At 52.2% G+C, this 18,823-nt stretch overlaps 11 protein-coding genes across 11 annotated transcripts; 7 read left to right on the plus strand and 4 right to left on the minus strand.

Annotated features, from left to right (window-relative positions):
- Nucleotides 1-579: 579 nt before the first annotated feature.
- On the minus strand, nt 580-2,018 carry P152DRAFT_421986 (uncharacterized protein). Its single transcript, XM_033677178.1, has 6 exons — nt 1,867-2,018; nt 1,533-1,813; nt 1,395-1,481; nt 979-1,347; nt 897-931; nt 580-848 (listed from the first exon to the last, which is right to left on the minus strand). The coding sequence occupies exons 1-6, from the start codon at nt 1,920-1,922 to the stop codon at nt 708-710; spliced, it is 969 nt and encodes a 322-aa protein (XP_033531571.1). The 5' UTR covers nt 1,923-2,018; the 3' UTR covers nt 580-707.
- Nucleotides 2,019-2,189: 171 nt separating this feature from the next.
- P152DRAFT_421989 (4-coumarate-CoA ligase) lies at nt 2,190-4,453 on the plus strand. Its single transcript, XM_033677179.1, has 5 exons — nt 2,190-2,822; nt 2,872-3,139; nt 3,189-3,319; nt 3,372-4,050; nt 4,096-4,453. The coding sequence occupies exons 1-5, from the start codon at nt 2,507-2,509 to the stop codon at nt 4,340-4,342; spliced, it is 1,641 nt and encodes a 546-aa protein (XP_033531572.1). The 5' UTR covers nt 2,190-2,506; the 3' UTR covers nt 4,343-4,453.
- P152DRAFT_421993 (NAD(P)-binding protein) lies at nt 4,295-5,798 on the minus strand. Its single transcript, XM_033677180.1, has 3 exons — nt 5,114-5,798; nt 4,887-5,059; nt 4,295-4,836 (listed from the first exon to the last, which is right to left on the minus strand). Exons 1-3 carry the CDS (start codon nt 5,406-5,408, stop codon nt 4,402-4,404), a joined length of 903 nt encoding a protein of 300 aa, XP_033531573.1. The 5' UTR covers nt 5,409-5,798; the 3' UTR covers nt 4,295-4,401.
- A 241-nt stretch (nt 5,799-6,039) lies between these two features.
- Nucleotides 6,040-6,863, plus strand: P152DRAFT_402501 (uncharacterized protein; the record flags this gene model as incomplete). The annotated part of the gene is made up of 3 exons (XM_033676658.1): nt 6,040-6,199; nt 6,264-6,655; nt 6,714-6,863. 3 exons carry the CDS (start codon nt 6,040-6,042, stop codon nt 6,861-6,863), a joined length of 702 nt encoding a protein of 233 aa, XP_033531574.1.
- A 2,285-nt stretch (nt 6,864-9,148) lies between these two features.
- Nucleotides 9,149-9,366, plus strand: P152DRAFT_402346 (uncharacterized protein; the record flags this gene model as incomplete). Its single annotated transcript, XM_033676648.1, has 2 exons — nt 9,149-9,253; nt 9,307-9,366. The coding sequence occupies 2 exons, from the start codon at nt 9,149-9,151 to the stop codon at nt 9,364-9,366; spliced, it is 165 nt and encodes a 54-aa protein (XP_033531575.1).
- Nucleotides 9,367-10,040: 674 nt separating this feature from the next.
- Nucleotides 10,041-10,914, plus strand: P152DRAFT_402220 (t-SNARE; the record flags this gene model as incomplete). Its single annotated transcript, XM_033676642.1, has 2 exons — nt 10,041-10,337; nt 10,387-10,914. The coding sequence occupies 2 exons, from the start codon at nt 10,041-10,043 to the stop codon at nt 10,912-10,914; spliced, it is 825 nt and encodes a 274-aa protein (XP_033531576.1).
- A 981-nt stretch (nt 10,915-11,895) lies between these two features.
- On the plus strand, nt 11,896-14,009 carry P152DRAFT_516363 (uncharacterized protein; the record flags this gene model as incomplete). Its single annotated transcript, XM_033682943.1, has 2 exons — nt 11,896-13,926; nt 13,980-14,009. The coding sequence occupies one exon, from the start codon at nt 11,896-11,898 to the stop codon at nt 13,777-13,779; it is 1,884 nt and encodes a 627-aa protein (XP_033531577.1). The 3' UTR covers nt 13,780-13,926; nt 13,980-14,009.
- A 90-nt stretch (nt 14,010-14,099) lies between these two features.
- P152DRAFT_461038 (ribosomal protein L17) lies at nt 14,100-15,301 on the minus strand. The gene is made up of 2 exons (XM_033680035.1): nt 14,905-15,301; nt 14,100-14,822 (listed from the first exon to the last, which is right to left on the minus strand). Exons 1-2 carry the CDS (start codon nt 15,118-15,120, stop codon nt 14,268-14,270), a joined length of 771 nt encoding a protein of 256 aa, XP_033531578.1. The 5' UTR covers nt 15,121-15,301; the 3' UTR covers nt 14,100-14,267.
- Nucleotides 15,302-15,434: 133 nt separating this feature from the next.
- On the plus strand, nt 15,435-16,074 carry P152DRAFT_484286 (uncharacterized protein; the record flags this gene model as incomplete). The annotated part of the gene is made up of 2 exons (XM_033681998.1): nt 15,435-15,596; nt 15,646-16,074. Exons 1-2 carry the CDS (start codon nt 15,576-15,578, stop codon nt 16,072-16,074), a joined length of 450 nt encoding a protein of 149 aa, XP_033531579.1. The 5' UTR covers nt 15,435-15,575.
- Nucleotides 16,075-16,646: 572 nt separating this feature from the next.
- Nucleotides 16,647-17,101, minus strand: P152DRAFT_476076 (uncharacterized protein; the record flags this gene model as incomplete). Its single annotated transcript, XM_033681477.1, has 4 exons — nt 16,647-16,711; nt 16,765-16,815; nt 16,978-17,007; nt 17,065-17,101. The coding sequence occupies 4 exons, from the start codon at nt 17,099-17,101 to the stop codon at nt 16,647-16,649; spliced, it is 183 nt and encodes a 60-aa protein (XP_033531580.1).
- Nucleotides 17,102-17,388: 287 nt separating this feature from the next.
- Nucleotides 17,389-17,974, plus strand: P152DRAFT_451610 (mitotic spindle biogenesis protein Spc19; the record flags this gene model as incomplete). The annotated part of the gene is made up of 2 exons (XM_033678240.1): nt 17,389-17,520; nt 17,573-17,974. 2 exons carry the CDS (start codon nt 17,389-17,391, stop codon nt 17,972-17,974), a joined length of 534 nt encoding a protein of 177 aa, XP_033531581.1.
- Between the last annotated feature and the right edge of the window lie 849 nt (nt 17,975-18,823).

Raw genomic sequence — 18,823 nt, forward strand, 5'->3', positions numbered from 1 at the left:
GTAGATCTGGGGCAATTCCCGTTGATAGGTATTAGCTCTTCCCCGCAATGATTCTCGGGTAATTATCATAACCTAGGAAGCAGGAAGAGGGACAAAGAAAAGATGGAGATGCCGGTAATCAACAGCAATTAGCATGCTGACATTTGACTCGATTAAGGCTAGAGAATGAAAATCCATTGCAAGATTCAGGCAGGATGACTCGATGACATCGGAAATAAACCGGACAAAGTTCCAATCGTTGGGGAACGGATGGAAGTGAGATGCTTTAACCTACGAGTTAAACAAAAGTTATACAACGACGATGTGTACAAATTGGAGGTAGCTCAACCAGGTCTATATTCTCTCAACATTGTTTCGTTACACAGTGGCTATAGACAAATAGTAAAGCGGTATTTAACAACAATCACGATGAAGTTATCAATTGAGGTTGAATTGGGGTTTGAGGCGGAGATAATGGCACGGCCAACCATAACGACCATGATGCGTGTCCTCGTCACGCAGTTCTCTCACATTTTGCAACCGCCAGGTGAACCTCACGAACATCTGTGATCTGAGTGCATCCTACCGTGAACAAAACAAGTTTCATTTCGTGTTCATACATAATCAGTACTGTTTTGAAAACCCCCACCACTACATTTATCCACCCATTTCATCGGTATACAATATCCAACGGGGTTATTGCCACCTATGAGTCCCTGGCTGCATATTTAGAAGATGGCAATCGCATTTGGAGGGCTTGCGACCCCTCCAGGCGTGTTCAAAGGTGCGCTTGTGAGGAGGAATGACCAACGATTCTGTCGTTGACACTCCTCGCTCAGCGCTTCAAGGTCCCACAATTCGCCGATCGGCTATCAAATGCGTTAGACCGCGCTCATAGTAGGATGAGGGTGCCTTACCATTCCCCAGAGTGCCAATAGATGATCATGCAGCCCTAGAACGTTGGTCAGTCGAGGACGTGAACCATAATTGCGAACCTACGATTGGGAAATTTCGGCGGCCATGCCTCGAATCCAATAGCATCTCCAGCCACTGCCGCGAAATGATTGTTCCAGAGCCATTCGATCGTCTCTGGGCAGCCCTCAACTCCAACGTACTCGTGGCCGTTGGAGACCTTTGCAGTTCTTGCTTCATCCGTTGCTTCTTCGTACCACTTGATCCACCCACTTCTCACAATGAGGATGTCTCCTTGGCGGAATTCGATGTTTTGTTCTTTAGCGATTTGCTTCATGTCATCAAGCTTGATGCAATGGCGAGACATGGGATCATATTGGATGCCCTTCTTCTCTGCCCATGCACAGTAATCGATCAAAACGCCGCGGCCAACAATGCCTCCCCTTTTGCTCCAGTCTATGTTTGTCAGCTTAGAACTTTCTTGCTTGCTTTTGAGTCCTTACAATCAATTCCGAGATGGCTCGATTTGGGTATGTCGTCGTGATGGACACCGTTGTAATACCGTCCATTCTGAGAATACCCATAATGTCCTGAATCTAGTTAGCCTTTTCGATTTGGAGGAACTTATGAAACAAGCTTACGGAGACCATCCCATTGGCTTCCGGACTGGGTATTGATCGTTATCTCATCATCGTACGAATATTCCTCGATCTTCTCCCTCCAATCCAGGATCTTATGCTGAAACTTCGTTCGACCGAATCCGGGGTTGAAAATTCGGTCCAGACTCCAATTCAAGACGACACTTCTACCAGTCTTAATCTCCGACGATGCTTTTATAACCACTTCGGGGGTGAGTAAGTTGAAAGTCCCGACTTCGTCTTTCTCTCCGTCCTTGTCGAACAAGCCCCACGCGGTTCCATGGCTACGTCGATGTCAGCATTGCCGAATGACATCTAGTTAACAGAGCTTGCATACGGCATCCCCTCAACTGGGGGCATATCCTTGTAATCTGGTAGCTTCGGAATAGCCATGATGATTGAAGCACTTCGAGGTATCTCTAACTTGAGAGGAGACTGCTCTCAAATCTAGTCAACACATACTATATCTACTGATTTCCGTCTCACCCCTCTCGCCGTTTTATGTCGGTACGCGTTCTGAATGAAAGTGTGGGGTACCCTATCTTGATATTTCCGGTTCGGGTATAATGACCCCTGGAACTGATATTCAGACCCCACCTTGCTCGGCTCTACCCCAGATACTCCGCATCTTGTACTTCTCATCGGATCAACACCACTGCTCGGTAATCGCAGGCCACATTCCGATTTCTACGTATGTTGTCATATTCTTTTCACCTGGGTAATAAATAGACGCCTTTCTGGCGGGGTTCCCCGGCAACGTCGGACCTACCTTCGGAGAGAGCAGGACTAAAGCTGAGGTGGATCATCACTTTTGAAGCTGCAGGCGACGGAAAGCTCTGCCATTTGTCGATAACTTCATATGTAGTTGAAGGTTTTTCGAAGTTACATTCCTCTTGCTTCTCGTTTCTCTAAGTCTACAACTCTCCAGGAAAAAGTCCCTTTAGTCTTTAGAACACCGACTTCCACCCTCTTCCACAATGCCTACCAAATCAGTCCATCCGGACCTCGTAATTAGCGAGTGCAATATACTCGACTGGCTTTTCCCAGATGAGGCGTCTATCTCTGAAACTCCGGTGTGGATAGATGCTTCAGACTCGTCCCATTCTCTATCTCCCAAGCAACTGGTCGGTTGGGTGAAGCGTTTTGGACTTGGCCTCCAACAAATGGGATTTACCACCGGCGACTCTGCTCTCATCTTCAGCTACAACCATATATTCATTCCTGTTGCGTACTTGAGCACCGTGTGTCTTGGAGTTGCGTTCTCCGGCGCAAGCCCCGCGTTCACAGTTGCAGGTACGTTAAACGATGATTAAATTCGAACCTAATTGACATCGGACAATAGAGCTTGCCCATCAGATACGAACCGTGAATCCCAAGATTGTGTATGTGCATCCGACTTTAGCGAAGACAGCAATTGCTGCTATGAAAGAAGTTGGACTGCCATTGGATAGGCTATATCTTGCTTCTGATACCCCCTGCGAAGAGACAGATGGTTTGAAAGATTGGCGGAGCATTCAAGCTAGCGAACAGGATGCTCGACATTGGAGATGGCCCGCTTTTACTAAGGAACAGTCGCGCAAGATAGTGGGGACGATCAATTTCTCGTCGGGGTATGCTCATCCTTCAGGGAGTCCACATTCCGGAACTAACATCTCCTAGTACAACGGGTCTACCGAAGGGTGTTGCAGTATCGCATTTCAATCTGATAAGCAACGTCAGTCAGATCCAGTCGATCTATAACTACGCCAAGGACGAGACATGGCTGGGGTTTCTCCCTCTCTATCATGCGTGTAAGTTGTCGACATCCCTGCGAGACATGCACATGGACTGACTTTTGTCCAGATGGCCAATGCTATGCCGTTCTGATTGCTACGAAAAATAACATACCCATCACCATCATGAAGCAATTCAACTTGGAGCAGTACCTCCGTCTCATTGAAGAGAAACGCCCCACCCGCCTTCAAGCCGTGCCACCCATCCTCGTCATGCTAGATAAGCGACCGGAAGTCGCTAAGTATGATCTCAGCAGTGTGAAAGAGATCCTCTGCGGCGCTGCTCCACTTTCTCGCGAACTACACCATGCGATTGAGAACAAACTGAACGTTCGAGTCACTCAAGGTTGGGGGATGTCGGAAACGACGTGCGCGGGTACAGGTGTTCCTTATCACAAGGAGCCGATAACGGGAAGCGTCGGTCTCCTGCTGCCCAACACCGTAGTGAAGCTGGTCGATGATGCAGGAAAAGAAGTAAAGCTGGGTGAGAGGGGAGAGCTCCTCGTCCAAGGCCCTCAGGTAGCTTTGGGATATTGGGGCAATAAGAAGGCCACGGACGAAACGTTCGTCGATGGCTGGCTGACCACGGGCGATATTGCGATCATGAATGCGGAGGGCTACATCTGGATTGTGGACCGGATCAAAGAATTGATCAAGGTCAATGCCCTGCAAGTCAGCCCGGCGGAGTTGGAAGCGGTCCTGATCGAAAACCCGAATATTGACGATGCAGCAGTGGTTGGAATCACCCTGTAAGCCCAGTGCCCACTAACTGAATTCCCCGCTAATGAACTTAGAAACGACGAGGAACGGCCGCGAGCGTACATCACACTTGCAGAGTCCGCGAGGGGCAAAATCACAGAAGCACAAGTCCAAGAGTGGATCAAATCCAAGGTTGCGAAACACAAGTGGCTGGCAGGGGGAGTCGTACTCGTCCCCGAGATCCCCAAACTTGCGAGTGGGAAGATCCAGCGCAAAGTGATGCGACAATGGGCGAAGAGAGATGCCGAGATAATTGAAAGCAGAGCAAAGGCTAAACTATAGAAGTTGCGATAGAAGCAGCATAGATTTTACAAGACGAGCTCACAAACTTCGGGGTACGGCTAGATTCTTGAGAACAGGGGCGCCTCACGTCCTCCCCTGAACAAATCCAACATCTCCTTGCTCATCCAAATCTCCCTCGATTTCGCCAGTCCGCGCTCCAAATCCACCATGCGATCCGCCTGCACGAAGATCCCGGCACCATTGCCTTGCCGGCCTTGCTTGATCAAGTGGCCGACAGCCAGGGCGATGCTCTCGGCTTTGTTGATCGGCACGCCGGCCTTGGAAAATCCTTGAGCCAGGACCTCCTCGGACCCGCCATCTTCACGGTTTTGGCGGAGAATTGGTGTGACGGTAATCGCTGGTGCCACCACTGAGATGGCAATGTTAAGCTTCGCGGTCTCCTGCTTCATCGCGCGCATCAACCCAACCACGCCGTGTTTGGCGGCGGAGTAGAGCGGTGCGCCGGCACTGGCGAGGTAGCCTGCTAGCGATGCCTGTTTTTTCATCAACTTTGAAATTGAAAATGGAGAATGTCGAGACTTACGGTGCAGATGATCGAGCCCCCTGACTTGCTCTTCCGCATGAAATGGACGGCGAGTTTAACCGTATCGCAGAAAGCGTCCATGTCAATATTCAGGACACGGCGATCGGGCTCGGCCAGCCTTCCATTGTTATCATACTTGTCCGTGAAAAATTGATCTTCATGCTCCGCAATCCCTGCATACTCAGTCAGCATAATTTCTCGAGATACGAAGAAATGCAGCTACGGACCGGCATTGGCAAAGACTGCGTCGATTTGGCCGAACTTGGCATAACCTCCCTCAAATGCCGCTCGTTGCTGTACCCACGAAGTGATCTCGGTCTTGTGGAAGAATAGTCGCTCCGATGGAATCCCCAGATCGGAGGGTGGAGGGGTGCGGTCGATGATGATGAACCTATTGGTATTGGAGACGCTATCGAGCAACTTCACGGTTGCGAGTCCAATTCCGGAGCTACCGCCGGTCACAACCACGACCTTATTCTCGATGCCTCTCAAATCGGCTTCTGTGACCCTAAAAGTATCCATTTCGCTAAAATGCCCTTTTGTTACTGCCGGCGATTACCGAGGATATCCACGCTCTTAAAAGGAAGACAAACTTGAAAGGTACGAAAGAGGAGATCGAATAAATAATTGGAAGGCAAGTTAGACACTGGACTCTGGGATTATACATGGAAATATGGAAAAAGAAATCGAACATTTACGCCAGGTGCCTCTCATCAGTCATCTTGTATCAACTATCAAGGCTCTCCGCGGTTAATTTCTTAGGGACCAACCGACGACTCCCCGCATGCGGGGGCGGGTGGGCCATACGGACGTACAGTGTAGTGGAACGCTGCGCATGGTGGTAAGCCGTTCTATTAGGCATTTAGGCACGGCTGATATTTATAGCACTGTAGACCGTATTTCCGTTCTCGAATGTCCATTGCTCTTGATACTAGAGACTAGATAGTCCCAAAAGTAGTTTATCAGTACGAATGGAAGCTCAGGTGAGGTTGGCTGGGAGAAAGTAGTGTGCCTCAGGCCATAAGGCACAACTACATATAGCACGTGACATCAACCCCCCTTGGAATCCTCTCTGGATTTGGTGAGCTGTCCTTGACGCGCTGATGGGATCACGAAGCAGCGCATCGTGTCTTCTTCTTCCACATCAACGAGGATGGCGCGAGAAACATTTGGACGGCCTCGAATAGGCCAATTCCTATCCTACCTCCTCTTCGCCATACTAATTCTCCCTTCGCACGCCCTACATTTCTTCATCGACTCCGCCGGACCGAAATGTTTCTACGAGGAACTCCCGAAAGACACCATGGTAGTTGGTACGTATCAGGCCAATATATTTGGGATCATATACCTCGTAGATGCTAACGGTTGGTTGGGTAGGGGACTACAAAGCGGAGCGATTTAGTGAACAAACCGGCAAATACGAAATCGACAACCACATGAAAGTCTACATCTCAGTCGAGGAAGTGTTCGACAATGACCACCGCATCGTCAGCCAACACGGCGACGCGAAAGGCCGCTTCACATTCAGCGCAGCTGATTCCGGCGATCACCGATTATGTTTTGTCCCAACCCCGGCATCGATCGCGGGAAGCTGGCTCTCCGGCGGTCACCCGGATAACAAGGGTATCAAGTTCACCTTGGACATGGTGATCGGCGAAACGAGTGCGATCGAGAGCAACGATAAGGGGAAGCTTCAGGATATTGTCACCCGAGTGAGGGATTTGAATGGGCGCCTGCAAGACATCCGGAGGGAACAGGTCTTCCAAAGAGTTGGTCCCCTGGAATTTGGAACCATTCTCGAGAACGAATATTAACTTTCTGGCTTAGGAACGCGAATCCGAGTTCCGCGACCAGTCCGAATCGACCAACGCCAAGGTCGTAAAATGGACCCTCGTCCAGCTGGTGATTCTGGGCGTTACGTGTGCTTGGCAACTGTCGCATCTTCGATCATTTTTCATCAAACAAAAGCTCACGTGAGGGGCCCTTCGCGGTCAGGATATGCATCGGCCCAAATACAGGAGCATGGGAGATGATTCGGGGTTGGCGAATGGTTATGACAGCTTTAGTTGGAACGAATCCAAGACACATGCGGGATGTTCGAACATTCTCTATTTGTGTGGAGGACTGGGTGGCAGGCGTAATCCCGATGAATTCTAAGTCTGTCTTTTGACTGCAAAAAGTCCTAGCAAATCCCACTCGTGTCATTCTCCATTATCAACAGGCTATTACGAACAGCAGAAAGTCTGCAAGTCGAATACGCATTGCATATATTGAAGCTTGCGTGTATGGGATCGCCCGAGCGTCCCGACAGCGAAGTCTAAAGTGTTGTTGTTCCGTATTCCATGAACAGGTCCATTGTCATAGCCTTGATTAGGTATCATACCCGTTCTATGTTGTAAATCATTACATGTTTCATGGTGTTCGGGTATAGTAGCTCGCGAAGCCTCGAAATTGCCAACCTGGGGAGAGCAGGTACAAACATTCGTACGTCACCCACCCCCATCATCCGAGTGATCATCATCCATCAGTTCTGGAAAGTTGATTTGGAGATAACATAAGGATCGCATCACTGGTGGCTAGAGTCGAAGTGAAGGCTAGCATATGCGCCACATCCTGCAACCTGGCCGAAGTGAGGGTCTGGCTGGAATCAGGGGCCCCTAGTCGAAATGACGTCGTGTGGCTCAACATCGTCACTGTACATAGTGCAGTACTTGTAGTTACAGTGCTTGTAACTACAGTAATACTTGTTTCACGTAGACCTGACCACTCCTACCAGGTCGGCATAAGAAATGTACTAATACCCAGGCGCTATGAATCCTGCAAGTTCCGCTACGGGACTGATATAGCAGATATACGATAAAGTATATCGTCATACGCAGGAACCATGCCTGCTTAGTGCTTCCATGTTCTCCAGACCTGGATTTAGGAAGCGATCATCCTCGAGAATACCTAAGCAGAAAGGCGCTATGACGAGGTTCTGTATTGTCAACTGTCCAGTGTCGACATCTCCTCCACCATCTCGCCCTAAACCAGTTTTCTGAAGCCATTCTTACCGTCCATCAGGTTCTTTCAGTGGATCAAAGTGCTCATCCTTACCCTTCCCCGCAACCATGATGTATGCCGGCGCTCCTTACGGGGCTCCGTCAGGCAATGATTTGGCCGTACAGACGGCCTTTGATGAGCATTGCAGTTCATACAATTCCGCCCTGTCCGACCGATTGTCCGATCGAAGCTCGTCCATAAGTACGCGCAGTTTCCCCTCTGTTTGCAGTTTTCATTCATTCGATAGTCTACACAAATCAGAGACAACAAATCCAACTTGCATATACCAACACCTCCACAGGCAATCACAAGCCCACACATCATCTCATATACCAACAAGTCCTACATCCACCGTCTACGAACACCGCTATTGTTCTCGCTGCGGCCATCCTCTTCCATTACCATTCCTAAGTTCCCATACTTCGACACACCGTCGGAGATATCAACACACACGACCCCCTGAGCACACTTCCCATCACAGACATTCCAGGCATCACCGGCACTCTGTTCCCCTTGCGCTCTCGTTCGACGACAACTCGCAGTCGGACCCCCACGATCCTCACATCCGCATTTACGACCCTAGCAGCGGACGTTCCTATCTTCGACCTCTTCCACGACATCAACTATCATCTGTCGACGAACAGCGAGCTCGTGAACAACTAGCCACCTTTCTCGACTCCGTGGATCCTCCTACCAGTCCGAACGATACTACATCCGAAGACGCAGAATCTCGACCAACAAGACCTCTGCGCTCAGCATCCACGCAAAGCACCCTTCGCCCTACCAATCGACCCTCCGCCGCCGTTACTCAGTCACGAAGTGCTCCCGCCACCCTTATCGAAGGTCAAGTTCCAGAAGAAGAACCTGTCCCCCTTGAACTCCTCTCTCAAAACGCCGAGGTTCCCGTCGACGAAAACATCGAAGTTCAGCCTCAAACCCCAGAAACCAAGAAATCAAACATCATGCGTCGCTCCCACCGTACCGTCGCTCCCCGCACCACCGCCACCCGTCGCCCCACTCTTGGTGAGCGTCTCCGTGGCCGTCGCGCCCGCACCACCACGAGGCGTACTCATGGACACTCCTTGACAGGGCGTCCCACGACCACTACACACACTACTACTAGTCACACCACCAAGCACCCCCATGGTCACGGTCATGCCGGCTATGGTGCTGGTGTAGCCCCGGTCCACGGTCACGGTCATGGCTATGGTGGTGCTGGTATGGCCCCGGTCCACCATCAGAGGAGAAAGGCGAGCTTTGGTGACAAAGTTAGCGGTGCTCTGATGAAGTTGCGGGGCTCTTTGACAAGAAGACCCGGCCTGAAGGTAAGTTGATTCGCGCTGCTCTTTTCTTCGAAAATGAGACTAATGTAAACCAGGCTGCTGGCACTCGTCGTATGCACGGAACGGATGGACGCCGTCATCGCCATGCCTATTAGAGAGCAATGAGCGGAAGAATTGAATCACGGGTTTGGAGCTTTTGGAGCATGGAATAGAAGAATGACTTGCTGGCAAGGAGATCCGATTTGAGAGCCAGTTTCTTATGTTGATGGAACGTGTTACGATGATACCTCTTGACGAACCCTTGTACCATTAGCTGTATACTTAGCGAGAATCCTAATGATGATTCATGAATAACTCTGACTTGCACTCATTGAGCCATGGTAGTTCAGGACATCTTCTTACCGTGCTGAAAGGATGAATACAGCGCGTGAGAAAATAATGAATTCGTTAACATCAATATTTACCAAGCATCCTTCTGTTCTTAATAGCAGCTTAGACTAAGGTGGTGCTGTATACTCCATAGAATACACGTCGTTGGATATTTAGGAAAATGTAACAATCGTGATGAAAGGAGTGTTGGATAGCGGGATGACGGGGATCAAGTGCACGTTCCACCAGCCGCGGATGTGACGCTCTTCAATCTCCGTCCCGCTTGACCTGGACATCGTCATTGCTTTAGGCTACAGAATAATACTCCCTTTCGCTATCTGCTTCCAGATGAGAAACGTATCAGCCAATCTTTGAATCCAGCGAGAAACTACAGCGTTCAAACCATACCCAGCCCACCCTTACCCTATCCCGAAACCCCCTTCCCGGTCTCCGACACACCATGTCCTTCGACGACTCCTCTCGCCTCGAGTCGCAGCCATCAGCATGGCGGCGCGAGGACGACCCCCAATACACCGATGATCCGGAGTTCCGCACCTTCACCACCGAGCTGGGCGATAAGCTATTTAGCCTCACCAGCAACGTCTCGCGGTTGAGCCAACAGGTCGCGCTGCTGGGCACGCGGCGGGAGACGGCGCGCGTGCGGGAACGGGTGCGAGATCTGATCGAGGAGACAGGGAACGGGTTCAAGGATATCGGCGAGGGCCTCAAGAAAGTATCGGCGTGGCCGGACTCTGGGGTATGTTGGGATCGCGATCCGACTGAGATGACCCGCTAACCCTCCGCAGCCATCGCAGAAGTTCACGCAAGGGAAACTGAACCGCGAGTTCCAAGCGTCGTTGACCGAGTTCCAAGCCCTCCAGCGCGCAGCGATCGACAAAGAGCGCGCCTCCGCTGCCGCCGCTCGTGCCGCGCTGGACGACCAACACCAGCAGGAGGCCGCGTCATCCGGCGGGCATGGGCTGCAGCAACAACACCAGCAGGAAGAGCAGCAGCACCTCGCCAACCAGGATGAGGTGGACTTCCAGGAGGGGCTCATCGTCGAGCGGGAGCGGGAGATCCGTAACATTGAGCAGAGCGTCACGGAGGTGCAGGAGCTGTTCCGCGACGTGGCGCACATGATCCACGAGCAGGGCGATCAGTTGGATATCATCTCCACGAACGTGGAGGGGGTACGGGATGATACGCGGGGGGCGCACGTGGAGCTACGGACGGCGCAGCGGCATCAAAGAAATGCGAGGAACAAGGCGTGCTGTTTGCTACTAATCCTGGCGGTTGTTCTGACCATTGTGATCTTGGCGGTTGTTTTAGCGTAGTTCGAAATCATTGGGTACAAGGACTTGTTGTTTCCCATGGGTACCGCCTGGGGTTCCTATATGGTCATTTCACTGGAGTTTGGGGGGTATGGGTGCGGCTCTGATCTATCCGGATGCGGTTTAGATATCAGAGAGGGACCTGTTTTGTATATTCTTTCTAGCGCTGAGAAGTCTGATTGCACTGACGTGAGGCAGTGCTACGGCTCTTTTAATCAACCCTCATACAACTGACAGCGCCCTATCGTCGCCTCCCCCAGTGTCTACCACGGTACTGAATTTGACAATGGATGTACCACATCATTCTGCAGCACCACCTCGTCTTGGACCAAGACTAACATGGATCTCTGTTGAGGTACCGGTACAGTATGTTGATCAAGAGTGAAAGATGCATCATGAGCTGGCCACGACGGTGAATCTAGGTACCGTATTACTATCCCGTACCGGTACAGCAAACTGCCGCTTTTGTGCTATTCAGAGCACGTACTGGTACCCATGTTAGGGGCAATTTGCGTCAAGGTTCCTTCCCAATCTCGCGATGAGCTAAACCTAGATGACAATGACAATGACAATGACGACGATGATAACACCAGAATTATCGAAACGTTTGGAAGAACCCCACCAACCTTTCTCAAAACTTCTTCATCTCCCACTCTTACTTCCTCCATTCCGCACATTCAATTCTACTTCTCTCTCAGTTGATCAATCCTCTTCGGGGTATAAGTGGCTATAGGATCCCTTCGCCGGGTCAGGATACGACCGTTGTTAAAACCTGTGAAGCTCTATCAGCTTCCTATCTCATACCCTTCCCTGTAAGTCACTTACCCGAACCCGAGAAGAGAAAGGACCTTTTGCTGACACTATAGCAGTATCCTGAGGAGAAGCCCGTTCTTCCAATTATCTGGACTGTGTTGCGTCAAGCCAGCCTGACCGAACGCGTACTCCAATCGAAGTCCTCACTTCAAGTTCGACCTATCTGATCCAATGCCGGGTGTTCCAGCACGCAGTGGTGGCCGTGCTCCCAGAGGCTGTGGCGGGTGTGGCCCTGACCCATCGCGCGCAAACGGAGTCCGATTGCCACCTGCAAACGGACTCGGAGGAACTCCCCTAACACCTTTTTCTGGAACCAGCCAGAACCCAAGGCCATCGAACCCAGCAGGAGGATCAAGTTCAATTCGCAACAATACAGGTCGACCTGTCATTTCCGCTACCCTGAGACCTGCGCCACCACCAGTCAACCCGGCATGGACATCTTCGGCGCCGTTTCTTACGAGTGCCACTGCTATCAACACGGGAGCCATCCAATCGAACACTTCTGAAACATATACTTTCCGTCGGGTTGCATCATCCGCCTCGGGATTCGCCGTCGCTCCTTCTAGACATCCTGCATCAGCATTGGGCAATAGACTCCCCATCGACACCTCCGGCAACATGAACCCCCCGGGAGGTGGCTCAAACGCCAGTGACGGTGGGGGACCTAACCCCGGCATCGACTGCTTTTGGGGGGAAAACTTTACCCCCTGGTATGGTGACAACAACCAACGAGCTGGCCAAGGCATGCCCAAAGTCGGCGTCGACATCGTAGCAGAGTCAGTGACAAACCCTGGTTCCGTTCGCGGTTCCCAAGGACCAGTTGCGGCGGGGCCAGGCGTCGTTGGAGATGGCGTCGGAACGAGGAGCATTAGGGGCTCAGAGGTGTCGATCCACCCAGAAAATCCTGACCCCACCCCGATCACCTGCTATGCGCCTTCGACGCTTAGTCGGGTGGTTTTAAACACCTCCCGGGACCGCCTTGCCAACATCCAGGCACACTGGAACATCGGTCGACTACAGTACGTGGCGCCGAGCTCGCGGAACTTCTACACAGTCACGGATGTTCACGCACAGTTGGTGAAGGCCGTGGCTCTCTGCAACGACCTTCGCGAGGAGAATGCGCGTCTCGGGGGTGAATGGAGTCGAGCAACCAATCACATCCGGCGGCGCGCAGAGGGCTTCATGCAGGCCGTTGCGGGGTGGCTGGAGGTCATTGACCGACGGGAGAAGAAGGAGGAGGCGCGGAAGCAAGTGTTGAAAGAGGCGGCAAAGGAAAAGAAGATCCGGTTGATGAACAGAGTCGCTACTCATGAGCGGTGTGTCACAAACTCTCAAGGTCAACAAGCGGGGCCATTCGCCGCGGGCGGTGTGAGCGGCCCGGTCGGCGACGTACAGAACGATAGCGGTCCGTCGAGAACCCAGGACGCGAACTCGCATGCTACTGCGGCCGGTACTAACAACCTTGAGGAAGACGGGCTGAAGGAGTCCGCAAGGGACCTGCGATTCCAAATGGATACTCTTCGACCGTACTGGGAGGCACTCAACACGGAGAATAACCAACTGCGACTAGAGGCTAGCCAGGCAAAGTTTCCCCTTCCCGCACCGAAGACACCGAAGGCACCGACAGCACCCGTCGTCGAACGCCAGCCTCTGGACCTGCTTACCGATGCCCCCGAGGACGCACAGATCAACCCGGACACTTCCATCGCCTCCAGCCCGAAGAAGCTCACCAGGTACACACTGCGAATGATCGAGCGAGAGGGACGGGTCGATATGATCGCGAGAGAGCTCCAGTCTCAGGCCGGTCGGTCGCTGCCGGAGGATGCCGACGAAGCGCCATCACCCACAAGGAATCGTGCCGCCCCTGCAGACGAATGCGAGCCGCGTTCGATCGACATGATTGCGAGAGAGATCCATAATCAGGGCAGACTGCGGGAGGTCCCCGGCGGAGTGCGATCGCCCGCGAGGAATCGTGCTTTCGAGGCGGACGAAGCAGCGGCGCTGTTGATCGATATTTCGGTGGAATCGGAAGCGGGAGGTGGGTACTGGGGCTGAAACGGGGGGATGGGATGGACGAAGGAGTGTGAACGAATACAGGGCATGTTCTAGAGACGTTGTTCCCGGCGGTCCGTCAGAAGGTGAACTTGAGAAAAACTGTGGAAGAACCCGGAATCAATCAAGCTCCCTATCCGTGTCATTCTGGTAAGTTTCCGGGCTTGTGAGTGCTGAGTGGTTGGACTGACCTTTGGCTTTAGACATGGAATTCCGAATCCAACGCTGGGAGAAGTTCTACGCAGAGGTGAGCCTGTACGCCTACTTGGCGGACGATGGATGGATGGATTCAGAGCAGTAGGGAAATTCAAACCATGAGAATGGATGTTTCTAAAAAGACTTCCTAGAAAATGTCAATTATATTGACGACCAACTCTGGGGGTCTGAAACGACGCCATGCTCCCCGTGATGCGAATGTATCGGCGTTTCGTACAGTATAATACAGGTACCACTCCATCCTACAGGGAACTCCATCTATCGCGCTCATGATTCTACTTCTTCTCCTTCTCTTCCTTATCCACATCCCACTCGTTCCCTGCTTCCCATCCCCGCTGCCACACCTGCTGCTCCTTTAGCCGCTGGATCCTCACATCCTTATCATCGCTCTCATGGATCTTCTCCAACTCATGCCTCCGATGTCCCTTCCGCCCCCACGTCGCATCCATCGGTCTCTCCGTCGGCCCATACACCGCGCGCTTCCCCTCCAACACAAACTCATCGCTCTCACTAAACGGCTGAAACCGCTCGAGCTTCCGCGCCAGCGCGTCCAGCTCCGCCTTCCCGCCCTCCCGCAGCGCGCACACCTTCTCGATGTACTTCGCTGTGCCCTCGGAGATGGGTCGGTCGTGCAGGCGCGCGTAAGTGATGGACTTAGCGGCGAGGTGGAAGCGCATATCTTTGGGGCCGTCGACGAGCTCGAGGATCGCGGAGGGCGCTTGGTCTTCTTTGAGGGGCTCGATGTGCAGGACACGGGTGTAGCCGCCGGCGCGGTCACGGTAGCGGTCGGCGAGGGGGCCGAAGACTTTGGGAATGAACTGGTGGGGGCGCTGCGAGTTGGATGGGAGAGTCAGCAAGTGTTCCCTCTAGGTGCTCGTACAGCGCCATGGGAAGGAATTAAATGCGGCTTACGAAGAATATCTGTTCCGCTCTTCGTTTTGAAGCCTCCGTCCCTTTCTTCCCTAGAGTGATGACCTTCTCGACGAAGCGTTGCGCCTCCTTGGCTTTGGGGAATGTGGTTCGAATGGTCTCATGCTGGATGACCGCTTCCAGTAGGTTTCGGAGGAGAGCTTTGCGGTGGGAGGATTTGCGGGAGAGATGTCGATATTTGGGCCTTCCGCCGGCCATCGTGTAGGAAGGGGAGGGAGGGAAAGGGAAGGGTTAGAGGTGAGGATGAAGTTGGTGTCCAAGCGAGGAAAGAGAGCAATGGGTTAGATTATTGATGGATATTGGACTATATGGGTCATGATGAGGAGATATGGGCTTGTGAAGAAAGAACAAGTAGAATCCAGTACACCTGCTGTAGAATGATCGCGTTGATGAAACCGAAAAGTTCAAGGTGAGGTCTTTCGGCCAATATTCGGATATTCCTCACGCTCAATATCGACGGGTCCAGATATCAATTCACAGATGGAGTGACATCAACCTTGGACCTCCCAAATCGTTTATGTTTCGAACAATCCCAATCAATTGTTTCTCCCATTTCAATTTCTAAGTCAATCACGAACCCAACTGCGACCACATTAGCAGGAATTGTAGCCGAAAAGCGTCACCGCATGCGGTGCCCCCCATAATCTCCAGCCATGGGCTTCACAACTGGCTTCGTATGCGTTTACAACCTTCGCATTTGCCCAATCTACTAACAGCCTATAGCTCAGCGGAATCACCATTACTACCTCCCTCCTCTACCTGACCGTCCTCTCCCAGAACAGCACTCGCGCCACCCAACGCACCCTCCTCTCCCAACAGCGCGCTCTCCTCACGCAAACCTACGACCCGGTCCCCTCACTGCCGGAACCGCGAGCACACACCGAAAATGCCGGACTGTCCGAGATGGCGAAGGATCGGTGGAACGCAGATGTGGAGAGGTTAGCGCGGTGGGCGAGTAATATCAATTGGGATGAGGTGAGGGAGCGGGTGGAGGTTGGGGCGGGCAATGTGTGGCGGAAGGTGAGGGAGGCAGGAGAACCGATGCGGGAACGGGTGGAGAATGCGGAGGTGGAAGAGGAGAAGCCGAAGGAGGTAGCGGTCACGGTTACGCCAGTGGAGAAGAGTCGGTGGGGGTGGGGGAAGTCGAGTTGATGGGTTGGGATTGGCGCTAAGATACCACTTTTGATTCAGAGCAATGTCATGGGTTAGCCGTGAGAGGGAATGGATGACTCTAATGCCGACTGGATTATCTCCGTATTGGTTTGAACAAGTATGGAAGCCGTGCGTCATTCCCCGCACTTTTTGGGGACATATGTCGTTCACGTAGTGGATTACGCCCATTCTGGCATTGGGGGTGATAAAGGTAGTATCATATGAGAGGGCTTGGATAACTCGATGTCCTCCTGAGGGACATTGGGGATCTAAGTCTCTCGCCTGCTAGGGTTTGGACGACCGAGTCCACTCGACCTAACGCTGAAGCCGGTAATGGATGGAATCTCCAATAAACTCGAACAGCACATCCATATGGCGAATTCCGAGTCGAAGGCTGGAATGATATAGTGCATAGTTTGCCGAAGCGTGGGTCATGCGAACAAAACTCGATTTTCGCAAGCTCTATTGAGTAATTGTACAATGGTTCCGCATCCTCCGACGCTCATAACCGAGGACCGTTTTCGTCAACAGAGTGGTATCTTCCTGCCATCGTCGCGCCAGGGTTTCAACGTTTAATGGGCGGCTTGCGTCTTGTTCCGAACGATGTGGTTTCGCGGGTCGTTTCGGTGTTCGTCAGCTGCATCATGTAAGTCATTGTTCGCACTCCGGGGGTTCGGTAGGAGCGCATACTGTTGGCCATCGCGGTTGCCATGCTGTTCACTCCGTAGAGGATGACGACGCCTATGATTCGAAGCTCGTTAGCCGGGTCGGATAGAGTTTCGTTACTAAGTTCGGGATATCGGGAGTTCGAGAATCGGCAAAAAGAGATCGAATGGGACACCATTTCCGAAAACGTCCAAGCGATTCTACTAATGCAAATCTAGGGAGCACATTGACACATACCGCTGATGTAGAAGGGCCACATGGGCTTCACTGAAAAGTTGTTAGCTTGCGCCGTCGAGCCCGGTGTCGACGCAATTGACGACTTACTGATTGGCGCAGGCCATTTTCTGCCGAGGAGACTCATGTTGACGATGATGGAGATTGTCGGTCGACGGGTTATAGGGAATGGAGGACGGTCGTTGATGTCGAGTTGGAGAGCTGGTGGTCGTGAAGTCGAGAAAGCAGCTACTGTGAGAGAGATGTTGAAGAGGGTCACGTGCACGGGAGCTCCGGGATGTTACGATGTTCAGCATCTTGTAAACAACAGACGCCCGGCTCGCAACTCGCAACAGAAGCGTCTACCTCACAATAAAAGGAGTTTGAACGAATATTGGGCGTGTTTATTCGTCTACTCGTTTATATTCGCTCGCAATGGCTTCCTCCCTTGACGGCTGTGTCGCCTCCCTCCGCTCCAGCATCTCGCTTCTCGACTCATCCATCAGCATCTTAGACTCCGGCGTAAACGATTTCCCACGACTTGCAAAAGTGCTCCAAACAACTCGAGTATGCTCTCTTCTTGCGGATGATGGGGTTATCCTGGCTAACTTTTAAACAGCACTTCGAGCTCACCTCCGAGTCCCAACTTCAATCTGCCCAATCCGCACTGCTCTCTGAGATCAGCCCCGAAGTAGCAGCATTGCTCGATCGCGTTGCAGGCTATCTCGACAAGCTTGAGCGGCGCGAGAAGAGTCTCATCGCCAAATACGAGCTTCAAGCGGGACGACTCAATGAAGATGTCCCTGCTCCACGGCAAAACAAATTTCCACAACGGGAGAGCAAACCGACCCGAAGCGGCAGTGCAGGCGCTAGCGGTGCCGGGGCTGCGTTAGGGAATATGAAGGCCATGCAGCTGAGGCAGAAGAAAGAGAGGCTGAGCTATGCGGTTGAGCGCCTGGAGATGCAGGCGAAGCAACAGGAGCGGCGGTTGAGGATGAGTATGGCTGCACCGGGACCTTGAACGGCCTCGTTGGGAGCGAGTCTAGAGATCTTGGTGGCCGCAAGGAAGTCAAGACCCATGCCATAGAGCTGGAGTCTACCTAAGCAGACGCTCACGGAGACACCTGATAGCGTTGTTTCCGAGGATGGGATCACCACCCTAACGAAAGATGAAGGAGGGGGAGAGGCAAAATCGCACGCGCTCCGGTGAGCTGATGACTTTCCTAATCTGAGATTCTTCACGGGAGAGACCCCAGAAGAGAAGAATTACGCAGTATATTACTCGGGTACTCTCATCGTACGGTTCAGGGGGGAAGATCAGGATGCTAAGGATGAAGAGGGGCAATGCACCAGCCACTTCGTGTGAAGAGGAATAGAGTATAGACTCGAGCACGAGACTGGACACGAAAAGTGTCCCCAAGTTAAAGTTGAAGTTGAAGTACTCAATGGCGCTATTAGGTCGGTTGGCATTGATTCTACGGTTTCCGTATCCGAATGTCGGTCTGGCTCTTCGCGGACATATCGGTCACAAAGACCTGCGATATCTTATGCAGCACACAACGGCTCTGAAGCCAGGCGACGTCGCTCGAGCATCGAGACATTTCTACAAGATGCGCGACTTGGTGTTGCAATTGGCGCGCCAAATTTGCCTCACCACGCAGGCACCGGCACCGTCCCAGGAGTTACATAGGCAGGTTGGGTGTCGCGATTGATCAGGGACAGGGTCATCACTAAGGCTTGGGCGAAATTCGACTGCTGGTATAAGGAAGCGATCGTTCGATAGAGTTCATTCTGAACTCCCTAGTCTTCATCGGACAAGAAATATCTAAAATCGCGTTCATCGCACTAGCATAGATGACAATTTTTTCTT

The sequence above is a fragment of the Eremomyces bilateralis genome (assembly GCF_010015585.1).
Source record: "Eremomyces bilateralis CBS 781.70 unplaced genomic scaffold P152scaffold_21, whole genome shotgun sequence".
Lineage (NCBI taxonomy): Eukaryota > Fungi > Ascomycota > Dothideomycetes > Eremomycetales > Eremomycetaceae > Eremomyces > Eremomyces bilateralis.

Excerpts from the sequence above, each read along its gene's own strand:
- P152DRAFT_421986 (XM_033677178.1), bottom strand. The coding sequence starts at position 1,922 with ATGGCTATTCCGAAGCTACCAGATTACAAGGATATGCCCCCAGTTGAG. Across the intron at positions 1,482-1,532 it reads AAGCCAATGGGATGGTCTCC|GACATTATGGGTATTCTCAG; the intron begins GTAAGCTTGTTT and ends AACTAGATTCAG. Across the intron at positions 932-978 it reads GCCGCCGAAATTTCCCAATC|GGCTGCATGATCATCTATTG; the intron begins GTAGGTTCGCAA and ends CCAACGTTCTAG.
- P152DRAFT_421989 (XM_033677179.1), top strand. The coding sequence starts at position 2,507 with ATGCCTACCAAATCAGTCCATCCGGACCTCGTAATTAGCGAGTGCAAT. Across the intron at positions 2,823-2,871 it reads CCCCGCGTTCACAGTTGCAG|AGCTTGCCCATCAGATACGA; the intron begins GTACGTTAAACG and ends ATCGGACAATAG. Across the intron at positions 4,051-4,095 it reads GCAGTGGTTGGAATCACCCT|AAACGACGAGGAACGGCCGC; the intron begins GTAAGCCCAGTG and ends TAATGAACTTAG.
- P152DRAFT_461038 (XM_033680035.1), bottom strand. The coding sequence starts at position 15,120 with ATGGCCGGCGGAAGGCCCAAATATCGACATCTCTCCCGCAAATCCTCC. Across the intron at positions 14,823-14,904 it reads GAGCGGAACAGATATTCTTC|CGCCCCCACCAGTTCATTCC; the intron begins GTAAGCCGCATT and ends TCCAACTCGCAG.
- P152DRAFT_421993 (XM_033677180.1), bottom strand. The coding sequence starts at position 5,408 with ATGGATACTTTTAGGGTCACAGAAGCCGATTTGAGAGGCATCGAGAAT. Across the intron at positions 5,060-5,113 it reads CGCAGTCTTTGCCAATGCCG|GGATTGCGGAGCATGAAGAT; the intron begins GTCCGTAGCTGC and ends CTGAGTATGCAG. Across the intron at positions 4,837-4,886 it reads GGGGCTCGATCATCTGCACC|GCATCGCTAGCAGGCTACCT; the intron begins GTAAGTCTCGAC and ends ATGAAAAAACAG.